Raw genomic sequence first — 13,323 nt, 5'->3', positions numbered from 1 at the left:
ACTCAGTGGCAAACAACAAAGCTTTTCCTCTAAAATCAAGAACAAGGTGAGAATGCCCACACTTGCCACTTTTATTCAACACAGTTTTGGAAGACCTGGTGAGAGCAATTAGGCAAGAAAAAGAAATAAAAAGCATCAGAATCAGAAAGGAAGAAGTAAAACTTCTCTATTTCTAGATAGCATATCATATGTAGAAAACCTTAGACTCACAACACTGTTAGAACTAATAAATTCAATAAGTTGCAGGACACAAAATCAATATACCGAAGTCTGTTGCATTTCAATACACTAATAACAAACTATCTGAAAGAGAAATTAAGAAACAATCTTAAAAGACAACCAAGGTTGCTGAATATCAAGACCCTGAGCTCACCTCTCACAAGCACACCAAGATCACAACTATCTGCAGAACAAGCACTGATGGAAAAGACCAGAACCTTCCAAAAAAGATCTACAACTAAAGACATAAAGAAGAAACCACAAACTCTTTCCAGCAAGGCTCTCATTCAGACTTGATGGAGAAATCAAAAGCTTCACAGGTAAACAAAAGCTAAAAGATTTCAGCACCACCAAACCAACTTCACAACAAATGTTAAAGGAACTTCTCTAGTCCTTTAACCATAAGAAAAGAGAACAAAAAGAAGAAAGAGGAAAAAAAAGACCTACAAAAGATTGCTTTGGCTGTTTGGGGTCTTTTGTGGTTCCTTATAAATTTCGGAATTGTTTGTTCTAGTTCTGTGAGGAATGTTGTGAGTATTTTGACAGGGGTTGCGTTGCATCTGTGGATTGCTTTGGGTGTGGCCATTTTGATAGTGTTGGTTCTTCCAATGCAACAGCACAAGAAATCTTTCCATTTCTTTGTGTCATTTCAGTTTTCAGAGTATAGGTAACCTCCTTAGTTAAGTTTATCTCTAGGTATTTTGTTTTTGATGTAATGGAAATGTTTATGCCAGTTATAAAATTCTGGTTTTTGAAGTGAAAAAAAAAAAAGTGAATGAAGGGCCACAAATGGCAAAATATCCTTCTTTCTTATGGGTGAGCTATATTCCATTACATATACATATATGCTGCATCTTCATTATCTGTTCAGCTATTGATGTGCACTTAGGATGCTTCCATATCTTGGCAATTATAAATAATGTTGCTGTTAATAGTAAGGTGCATGTATCTTTTTGAATTAATTTTTATTTTGTGGTTGGCTTTATTCCTTTGATAACTATGTAAGTTTAAAAAGCCAAAGCTCTAAATGTTCTTAGAAACAATCAACAGTACATATATGTAACTTAAAACAATATACGTGCAGTGAAAAAAAAGGATCTATCAAGCCATGAAAGACATGGAAGAAACTTAAAAGACATATTACTAAATGAAAGAAGCCAGTCTGAAAAGGCTACAAACTGTACAATTCCAACCAAATGACATTCTGGAAAAGGCAAAGCTACAGAAACAATAAAAAGATCATGGTATCCAGCGGTTTGGGGAGAGAGAGGGAGGGAGGGATGAATAGATGGAACAAAAGGGATTTTTAGGGCGATGAAATTATTCTGTATACTATAGTGGTGGCTACATGTCATTATGCATTTGTCAAAGCCCATAGAAAATACAACATCAAGAGTGAACCCTAATGTAAACTATGGACTTCGGTTGACAATAATGTGTCCATGTTGGTTCATTGATTGTACCAAATATGCCACACTGATGAGGGCCGTTGAGGATAGGGGAGTATATGTGTGTGGGTGGGGAGGGCTACGTGGGAACTCTGTATTTTCTGCTCAGTTCTGCTGTGAACCTGAAACTGCTCTAAAAAAATTAAGTGTATTTAAAAAAAAAAAAAAAAAAAAAAAAGAAGATGGAACCACAAGGAGACAGGTAGGAGGTGCAGACTTACAATATAGGCAAGTCCCATACCCCAAGGCAGGCAACCCATAAACTGGAAACTAATTATATTGCAGGGGTTCTCCTACAGAAGTGAGGGTTTGGAGCCCCACATTGGGCTCCCCGGCCTAAGGGTCAGCACCCAGAAGACAAGCCCCCAGAGCATGTGGCTTTTGAAGGCCAGCAGGGCTTAATTTCTGGAGCCCCACAGGACTGAAGGAAATAAATACTTCATTCTTAAAAGGCAAACACAAAATTTCACACACACCAGGACCCAGGGCAAGAGCAGTGATTTGATAGGAGCCTGGGCCAGACCTACCTGCTAGTCTTGGAGAGTCTCCTGGAAAGGCAGGAGACAGCTGTGACTCACCCTGGACAGGCATTATTTGGGAACATTCTACCATGTAAACACTAATGCTTGCAGCTACCATCTTGGCATCCTCCCTCTAGCTCATTAACACCAAGACCTGGCCCCATCCAACAGCCTGCAGGCAACAGTGCTGGGATGCCTCAGGCCAAGCCACTAACTGGGTGGGGCTGTGTCCATCAGCAGACAGGCTGCCTAAAGACCACAGCCACCTCTAGACATGCCCCCTGGACTCTGCCCTGCCAACCAGCAGGCCAAGACCCAACTCTACCCACCAGTGGGCTGACACCAGCCTTGCCCTACAGGAAGCCCTGCACTAGCATCTAGACCAGCCTCACCCACCAGGGGGCAAACACCAGATGCAAGCAAACCATGATCTTGCAGCCTGCAAACCCAGCCCACCCACAGCAGGCCAGACCCTACTCTGGGACAAGTTGAGCCCTTGCCCTGTCCATAGCAAACCAATGAAAACTAGTTAACACTTATCCTTCTGAAACTATTCCAAAAAATCAAAGAGGAAGGAACACTTCTGAATTCATTCTGTGAGGCCAGTGTCACCCCGATACCAAAACCAGACAAAATATCACTAAAAAAGAAAACTACAGGCCAATACCACTGATGAACATAGATGCAAAAATCTTCAACAAAATACTAGCAAATTGATTCCAACAATACATTAAAAGCATTATACACCATGATCAAGTGGGATTTATCCCAGGGGTGCAAGGTTGTTCAGCATTCACAAATCAATCAATGTGATATATCACATTAACAAACTGAAGAATAAAAACCATCTGATCATCTCATTAGATGCAGAAAAAGCTTTTGATAAAATTTAACATCCATTTATAATAAAAACTCTCCAGAAAGTGAGCACAGAGGGAACATACCTCAACACAATAAAGGTCATATATGACAAACCCACAGCTAACATCATACTCAAAGGTGAAAAGCTGAAAGCATTTCCTCTAAGATCAGGAACAAGACAAGGATGCACACTCTCACCACTTTTGTTCAACATAGTTTTGAAAGTCCTAACCACAGCAATCAGACAAGAAAAAGAAATAATAGGAATCCAAACTGTAAAGAAAGAAGTACAACTGCCACTGTTTGCTGATGACATGATATTATACATAGAAAATACTAAAGATGCCACCTAAAAACTGTTAGAGTTCATCAATGAACTTGCTAAAATTGCAGGATACAAAGTTAATATACAGAAATCTGTTGCACTTCTATATACTAACAATGAACTATCAGAAAGAGAAATTAAGGAAACAATTCCATTTACCATCACATCAAAAAGAATAAAATACCTAGGTATAAACCTATGTAAGGAGGCCAAAGTCCTATCCTCCAAAAACTATAAAGCACTGATGAAAGAAACTTAAGATGATACAAACAGATCTGAATACATCTGAAAAAAAAACAAAAACACTAATTTGAAAAGATACATGCACCCCAATGTTCCTAGTAGCATTATTTACAATTGCCAAGATATGGAACCAACCTAAGTGTCCACCAACAGACGACTGCATAAAGATGTGGAATACAATGGAGTACTACTGGGCCATAAAAAAGAATAAAATTTTGCCATCTGCAGCAATATGGATGGACTTGGAGAGCATTATGCTAAATGAAGTAAGTCAGACAGAAAAAAACAACTACTACATGATCTCACTTATATGTGGAATCTAAAACAAACTCACAGATGCAGAGAACAGATTGGTGGTTTCCAGGGGTGGGGATTGGGAGCGAGTGAAATAGGTAAGCGGGGGGTGGGGGGGGGATACAAACTTTCAGTTAAAAGCAAATATGTCCTAAAACAAAACAGAACAAAAAACAACAAATACATCCTGAGGATATAATATACAGCATGGTTACTATGGTTAGTAATACTGTATTGTATATTTGAAAGCTGCTAAGAATAAATCTTAAAAGTTCTCATCACAAGAAAAAAATCTGTAATTATGTGTGGTAGTGAATATTAAACAGACTTCTTGTGGTGACCATTTCATAATATATACATACAGTTGATCCTTGAACAACGTAGAGCTTAGGGGGACCAACCTCAGTGCAGTCAATAATCCATGTATAACTTTTGACTCCCCCAAAACTTAGCTACTAATAGCCTACTGTCGACCAGAAGCCTTACCAATAACAGAAGCAGTTGATTAAAACATACTTTGTTATTTGTATATCCACATATATTTTATACATCATGCCATACGTAACGTCTTTAAATTTTTTTCCATATTTCTAAACTACACAGTTTGCCTTCAGGTGTTTTCAAATTGTCGCAAATCTCCAAAAATGTTTCCAAGCGTCAACTAACTGTATATTGAATCATTATGTTGTATACTTGAAATCTACATGTGCATACACACAACACACAATGGAATATTACTCAGCCATAAAAAAGAATGAAATAATGCCATTAGTAGTGAAATGGATGGACCCAGAGATTATTATACTAAATGGAGTTAAATCAGAAAAAGAAGGACGAATATCTATACAGTACCATTTAAATGTGGAATCTAAAAAAAGTGATACAAATGAACTTATTTACAAAACAGAGACAGACTCACAGACATAGAAAACAAACTTATGATTACCAAAGGGGAAAGGGTGGGGAGGGATAAATTAGGAATTTGGGATTAGCAGATACAAACTACTATATACAAAATAGATAAACAAGGTCCTACTGTATAGCACAGGGACTAAATTCAAAATCTTGTAATAAACTAGAAAATGGAAAAGGATCTGGAAAAGTATATGTGTGTATATATATATATGCATTTATATATATAAAACTGAATCACTTTGCTGTACACCAGAAACTAACACAATGTTGTAAATCAACTATACCTCAATTAAAAAAAAAAAAAAAAAGCAACCTCTTTCAACAGCCAAGAAAAACCCCAAAAAACCAAAAAACTATATACAGAGTAAAAGGCAGCCCCAGAACATTCTGAGAAAGAGTATTTATAAATAATGTATGTGATAAGGGATTAATATTCAGAATATACAAAGAACTCCTAAAATGCAACAACAAAAAAACAACCTGATTCATCCCATATTCTTAGATTGGAAGAATTAATATTGTTAAAATGGCCAAACTACCCAAAGCAATCTACAGATTTAATGCCACCCCTATCAAATTACACAGGACATTTTTCACAGAACTAGAACAAATCATCCTAAAATTTACATAGAATCACAAAAGACCCAGAATTGCCAGAGCAATACTGAAGAAAAAGAAGGAAGCTGGAGGAATAACCCTCCCAGACTTCAGACAATATTACAGAGCTACAGTAATGAAAACAGCATAGTATTGGTACAAAAACAAACATAGGGATCAGTGGAACAGAATAAAGAGCCCATAAATGAACCCACAAACTTTTGGCCAATTAATCTTTGACAAAGGAGGCAAGAACATACAATGGAGTAAAGACAGTCTCTTCAGCAAATGGTGGGAAAGCTGGACAGCTGCAGGTAAATCAATGAAGTTAGAAAACTCCTTCACACAACACACAATATACTCAAAATGGCTTCAAGATGTAAACATAAGACAAGACACTATAAATCTCTTAGAAGAAAACATAGGCAAGACATTATCTGACAAATCTCAGCAATGTTCTCCTAGGGCAGTCTACCCAGGCAACAGAAATAGAAGCAAAAACAAATGGGAACTAAACTTGTAAGCTTTCGCACAGCAAAGGAAACCATAAGCAAAACAAAAAGACAACCTACAGAATGGGAGAAATACTTGCAAATGATGAGACTGACAAAGGCTTAATCTCCAGAATATATAAACAGCTCAATCAAGTTAATAAGAAAAAAACAACCCAATACAAAAATGGGCAGAAGACCTAAACAAGAAATTCTCCAATGAAGACCTCCAATGAAGACATCCAAAGAAGACAAATGGCCAACAGATACATGAAAAAAATGCTCAATATCACTAATTATCAGAGAAACGCAAATCAAAACTACAATGAGGTATCACCTCACACCAGCCAGAATGGCCATTATTCAATAGTCCACAAATGATAGATGCTGGAGAGGCTGTAGAGGAAAGGGAACCCTCCTACACTGTTGGTGGGAATGTAGTTTGGTGCAGCCATTATGGAAAACAGTATGGAGATTCCTCAAAGACTATAAATAGACTTACCATAAGATCCAGCAATCCTACTCCTGGGCATATATCCAGAGGGAACCTTAATTCAAAAAGATACATGCACCCCAATGTTCATAGCAGCACTATTTATAATAGCCAAGTCATGGAAACAACCTAAATGTCCATCTGAAGATGACTGGATAAAGAAACTGTGGTATATTTATACAATGGGATACTACTCAGCCATAAAAAAAATTTTTTTAAATGCCATTTGCAACAACATGGATGGACCTGGCAATTGTCATTCTAAGTGAAGTAAGCCAGAAAGAGAAAGAAAAATACCACTTATATGTGGAATCTAAAAAAAAAAAAAAACCACAAATGAACTTATTTACAAAACAGAAACAGACTCACAGACATAGAAAACAAACTTACGGTTACCAGGGGTGGGTAGGGGGTGGGAAGGGATAAATTGGTAGTTTGAGATTTGCAGATATTAATTAATATATATAAAATAGATAAACAAGTTCATACTGTATAGCATAGGGAACTATACTCAATATCTTGCAGTAACTTATGGTGGAAAAGAATATGAAAATAAATATATGTACATTTGGTATGACTGAAGCATTATGCTGTACACCAGAAATTGATACAACATTGTAAACTAACTATACTTCAATAAAAATACATATAAATAAACAAACAAAAAAAACTGATTCAAAAATAGGCAATGGATTTAAATAGACATTTTGCTGAAAAGCATATGCAAATGGCCAATAAGCACATAAAAAGATGTTCAACATCACTAATCACTAGGGAAATGCAAATAAAAACTACAATGAGATACCGCCTCACACCCAGCAGGATGGCTACTATCAAAAACACAGAAAAGTGCTGGGAGGATATGGAGAAATCCAAAACAGTACGGAGGTTCCTCAAAAAACTGAAAAATACAACTACCATATCACCCATCAATTGCACCCAAAAGAACTGAAAGCAGGGTCTTGGAGAGGTATTTGTACACCCATGTTCACAGCAGCATTATTGACAACAGCTAAAACATGGAAGCAACCCCAGTGTCCATCTACCAACGAACAGATTACCAAAATGTGGTTCATACATGCAATGGATACATACAATCCAGACTTAAAAAGAAATTTTGCAAAATGTTACACAATATGAATGAATCTTGAGGAAATTTCCTAAGTGAAATAAGCCAATCACAAAAAGACAAATACTGTATGATTCCACTTACATGAGGTACTTAGAGTAGAAACAAAATCACAGAGACAGAAAGTAGAATGGTGGCTGCCAGCGGCTAGAGGGAGGGGAGAATGGGACTATGGAAAATTATTGTCCAATAAGCAAAAGTTTCCAATTTATAGAATGAAAACAGTTACGGGGTGGTGATGGTTATATAACAAATGTGAATATATTTGATACCACTGAACTGTATAGTTAAAAATGGTTAATATGGTCAATTTTATGTTATATGAGTTTTAAACACACACACACAGAAAAGGAAAATTGGGGTGGGGGAACATATGTCTACTTCTATGGCTGAAACCTTCAGTGATATTTAAGCAAGCCATAAGTTGGATAGGTAGCCATTGAAGATAAAGATTTTGTTTGTTTTAGTAAACGGGAGGGCATACGATCCCAGAGCAAGTGCAAATTCTACTCTGGAAGACACTACCCACCACCACAGTCTCTAGGAGAGAAGTCAGTGATATCAACCAACGCAGAGCAGACCCCCTTCCCACTGCAGCCCGGCCCCGGAAGCCCCATCTCAAGTCCCCATCCAGTCTTGACCTACTGCCTTGGCAAAGGCCTGGAGCCCTCCGGGACCACTCATCTACCCTTTATGAAATCACAGACCTCAGGGAATTATCCCAATAATACAAAGTGAGATCCATCCTCTCCAAACCCCGTCCCCACCCACACGTACCATGGAGCCCAAAGGAGAGAAGCAGGGACAGATGGGGAATTCAAAAGCAGCACCTACTCAGAAGCCATGAACAAGGCCTGAAGGATGCTGTTCACGTAGCACGTGTTGCCCAGGTTGATTAAACCGATCTTGCCCGTGTCTGACTTGGCCATGAGCCGGGGGTAGAAGCCGGCCAGCTCACTCTTCTGCGAGGTCCAGGCATCCTGCCCCAGCAGCTGTTTGATTCGGTCCTCATTGGGAACATGGAGGTCCTGAGAGGGGAACAAGCCAGCAGCACAGTGGGCACCAGGTTCAGCTCTAAAAATATGACCTCCTTTGGGAAGACTTCTTGAACTACAGCCTACCCCATACCTACCCAAGCATACCGCCCCAAGTGTCCTAAAGAGGTATGTGAACAGCCCCCTGCTTTCAAACTTATTCTAGGCTCTCATCTTGACATGTAGGCCTTCTACGTGATCTTTCATGTCACAACTGCCTTAAGAAGGTGGTAAAGTCCCCATGGTATAGATGCAAAAACTAAGACCCAGAAAGAGAAAGAATTTTCTTAGAAGCAGTAAGCCAAGAATCCGTATGTCAGACAAGCCCAGGGTGTGACAGACTCTAAGCAATGACAACACTGGCCCACTGGCTAGATCCAGCAGTGTCATGATCTCGACTCTAATCCTGACTCTTGTCCTCACAGCTGTCTGGCTGTGGTCAGTGAGCCTCCCTGACTCGGTCAGTCAACCTCCTTGGACCTCAGTTTCCTCATTTGTCAAGTGAGAATACTCCTACCTTACATCAGTTTGGCACTCTACACTTTCACGGTGCTTGCCCACAATGATGCTCCTGTTTTCACTGTCTTTACTTTAAGGACGTTCGGAGTCAGCTTTTTGGAATTAGTCAACCCCCTGGAACTTGATCCCACAGTCAAGACGGTGGGAGGATCCAGGGGGTCTGAGGTATGATTCCTTGGTCACAGGCTCGGGGATTAGCATGCTTTCCCACTCATTATCCTTTTTTACATTAAACAGCTGCACGTAAAAGAATATTACCAAGCACTGGTTCTAATAATGATGTATTTTAAAGAAAAACACCTAAGCATACTGCAGTGTTACTTAGATTTAAGCAACATTCATGACAGTTCCTCTAGCCCTGTTCTTACTTTCAGATCATGAGCACAACGCCTAGATTTGTCTAAGGCTCCAGAGCCTCAAACCAGCTTAGCACTGAAAGGCCTCCAGCGCACAGACTCGTCACTGCAGAAGGTCTGGCCCAAGCAATGGTTTATCATGTCTGCTCACTCCTTTCCTAGGATTGTTTATCAAATAATTTATCAGATTATCACCTCTCACAGATGATTTAAATCACAGATGATTTAAAAAAATATAGGAGCTGCCAGAGGCAAGATGAGAAGATAAGGGCTCCTATCTTCTTAGTCCCTTCTTTTCTTCCTATTATCCCCTATTCAATCCCCACCCCACACACAACATGAATAGGGACAAAGACTGACAGAACCAACCCCTACTCCCTCACCCCCCATCACCACACACACACACGATTCAAAAATTACTACACAAGAGAAAAGACATCAAATGCCATTTTTCCCAAAGAAGGAAATTTTGTACTCTTAGAAGAGTAAAACAAAAATTTCCAAATAACTTTCAAGTTCCTCATGTTATTGGAAATTTACATACAACGGCTCCCAGAGAAACTGCCATAACCCAATACAACGGCCTAAGAGAGAATTTTCCACAATTTCTAAAAGAGCCTGTATACAAAGGATGTACTCACATGTGAAAGAATTTTAGAAACAATAAAATCCTACAAATACTTTGCTGCCTTGTCTCTCCAACTGGCTCATACCAAGGGTTACTCAAAGCCACAGGACGAAATCTTCCTACAACTACATTTGCTAACATTCAAGGAAGAAAAATGTTTACATTAAAACAAGTGTTTATATTTATGAAGTAAATACTTGAATCTTTGACTTAAAATGAGCTTTTTTAGAGAAACTCTGGGCTTTTGTCAGGCTGCTTGGGTAAGTCTCCTCCCTGAGGTCAAGTAATTCGTAAGAAACCTTTGAGAAGCCCAGACCTGCTGGATTAAGCACTCACTCAGCCTAGTTTACACAGCCCTCCGCACTGCTGATCCTTCTGATCTCCCTACCCATCCACCACGCGTTACAGCCCAACTGGATATGCATGTGCCCGCTCCCATGCCCTTCCCTTTGACTTGTCTGAGGGCCTCTTCCTGCCAGCCCCCATCCCTCAAGGTCTAAATTCTATATCCCCTCTCCAGAGGGTTTTCCAGAATCTCCACAAGTGGGAGCCCCACACTATCTTTACCTTTTGTATAGAGCCTAACTCCCTATGCCTAGTGGTCCAGGGATTCGCAGACTCACCTTCTCTCTGGAGCAGACCACATCCCCTAGAGTGTAAAGCCTGGGTCTCACTCAGCGTGGGTTTCCCTCGGTGCCTGTGCAGGCCACGCTCCCTCCTCTTTGTTCACACCTCCACGATATCATCCTTCACACTACAGTCACCTTCATTCACTCAGACATTTATTAGACACAAGGATCAATAAGACATGTCCCCGCCCATGAGAAGCTCACAGTAACAGTCACTTCCAACAAATTTAAGTCCTGTCTCCACTGCTCATCCATTTCCAGTACCAGGAAGCCCATGATCTAGCAAGGCAGCTGCTTCCCCTTTGTAGGTTAGCGCTATTTAAAAAACAAACAAAACTTTTATGTTAAGCTGGAAAACTTTAGAAAATCTAAGTAAATGTCAGAGGTTTTGTCGTATCTACCAATTAGATACCAACAATCTACACATGATAGACTGTTCCCTTGTATGTTTTGTAATTTGGGGATTATAAACTCATCTTTAGTACAACTTTATCTTTGCGTCTTTCAAGAAGTTTCATTTCTGTTTCTACTAGGCAACCCTCGGGTATTACAAGTTTATGATTACTTTCAATGATAGTATCTGAGCACAACCCCACAGAAGATAAGAATTTGAATGCCTAAACCCACATGAGAGCAGGCCAATAATTATAAATGTCTTTTTTCCCCAATCCAGAGCCCAGACCATGCCAGAGAAGTTTCCTTGATGTCTATTTGGGACCATGTGTATTCTTCCTAGAGCACCCTTTTACTAACAGTAAAGCCTTTCCTGGGTCCTGGTTTACATGGCCCTCTTAGTACTAACTCCCTCCTGGGAGCAGGTCCTAAGCCTCTCCTCCTGTCCCCACCAGCTCAAGCCACTGTCTTACCCAACCTTCCTCCCTACCCACAAGGCAAAAGAGCATCACCTCTCACTTACCATTCTGGAATTTGGTTTTCTCTTCCTTTTTGTCCCCTGGGGATTCTCCCTGACTTCCCTGCAAGCTCAGCTTTGTACTTAAAAAGATGTTTGTTATATTTTAACAAGCATTTCTAGGTGTTTGGTGTGGAACACTTCCCAGGTTATCTATCTGCTGTGCTACAGAAATGGAAGTCAGATCAGAGGCTGTGAAACAGCCATCGCCTACCTGGAGATCTTTCACACCTGGACCTGCCCTCTGTATCAAGCAATGGGAAAGGGTTCAGCCCTGGCTGTGACTCTCACTACCTCCGTGACTCTGCATAAGACACCACACCTCTCCAAGTCTCATTTTCCTCCTCTGTGAAATTGAAATGACACCAGTACTTGCTCCACAAGTTTCTAGTGAGCAACAGAAGACAGTACGTACGAGAAAACACTGAATATGGCACTACAAAAACATCTACAAATGTTACTGTCCTAGTAACCCAGCAAGCCCAGGTCAGAAGCCCTTTCTTCCTTGTAGCCTCCTCCTCTGCCTCTTCATTGCTCTCAGGCCGACCTTCATAGGCATTTCATAAGCTGTTTAGATCAGAGTTACAGGTAAACACATCAGTCACCCCACTAGGCTGTGAGCTCCTCAAAGGAGGAGATTTGGTCTGCCTCACACCTGTGTCTCCAGTTCCCAATTGGGCCTGGCATAGAGTAGGGCATAAGTCTTGTGAACAACTGTAAACAATCCCTGCTCTGTAGTGCTAAGAGGAGACAGACACATAGACAGTAACCATGTGTGACAGAGGGATGCAGGGGGCTGTGGGAGCTCAGGGGGCCCATGACCCAGCCAGGGGAGCCAAGAAGAGGGGTGGGTTCAATTACCAGAGTTATGAAAGAGGGCTTCCTGAGGGAGGCAACACTTGATAACAGCATTAAAGGAGCCTTAGTTGGGGTTGGAGTTATCCAGGCAGAACAAGAGAGGGGTTTAAGTGAGAGAGATAGGCATATGCAAAGGCTCAGAGCAGTCCATCATGAGAGAGAGACTCTTCTAGGGGAATAGCAGGTGGCTCAGTGTGCCTGAAGCACAGGATGGGCCAGGAGGTACTGGGAGTAGCCAGGGACCAAGTGATGTGGGGGCTGCCACTAACCTGGAGTGTGGCCTTAGGCAAGGCCCAAACCAGCACCCTCGTCAGAGGGGGTCACAGAAGCAGTAAGGACTGTTACTCACCTTGATGGCCTCCATGATGGGTTCATACAGGTCTGGGAAGCCTGGGAACCGGAACACCATGCAGTGGACCAGCTCTGCCAGCTGCTCCAGGCAGCTGGTCCCCGAGTTGGAGTCCTCCTTGACCAGAGAGGCCACCATTGGGGGGATGTGAGGGAGGAGCTGTGAGAGCAGAGCAGGGTGAGGTTCAACACCAGTTTACCCACAGGAGACAGGGGATGGTGGTCAGTGCTGAAGGCACCCGGATCCCTGAAGCAGGGAGGTCTGCCCACCTGACCTACATGGGGCTCTAAGGGAGATGACTCTCTTCACAAGACACATAACCTTGGATACTTTGCCTCAGTCTTTTCATCTGTTTAATGGTATAAATAATTCCCTCCTCACGGTTGAGGGGAGGCCAGAGCCTGAGCCCCAGCTATTAAGTATCAGGAACAGGCCTCCCTAAACAGATTGAAGGCTTGAGTGACCAGGGCCACTCTGTCACCCAGGAGTGATGCTGGGGCCACA

At 41.1% G+C, this 13,323-nt stretch overlaps 1 protein-coding gene across 1 annotated transcript in view; it reads right to left on the bottom strand.

Moving 5' to 3' along the window:
- The window catches only part of USP35 (ubiquitin specific peptidase 35), a 44,552-nt gene that overhangs the window by 20,150 nt on the left and 11,079 nt on the right, over positions 1-13,323 (bottom strand). The window contains exons 6-7 of the mRNA XM_074372733.1: positions 12,820-12,978; positions 8,371-8,564 (exon numbers count right to left, since the gene is read on the bottom strand). Of these exons, the coding sequence (XP_074228834.1) occupies positions 8,371-8,564; positions 12,820-12,978 (353 nt within the window). The remainder of the gene's footprint in view (positions 1-8,370; positions 8,565-12,819; positions 12,979-13,323) is intronic.

The sequence above is a fragment of the Camelus bactrianus genome, chromosome 10, assembly GCF_048773025.1.
Source record: "Camelus bactrianus isolate YW-2024 breed Bactrian camel chromosome 10, ASM4877302v1, whole genome shotgun sequence".
Lineage (NCBI taxonomy): Eukaryota > Metazoa > Chordata > Mammalia > Artiodactyla > Camelidae > Camelus > Camelus bactrianus.
This window is presented reverse-complemented; position numbering and strand designations above follow the sequence as displayed.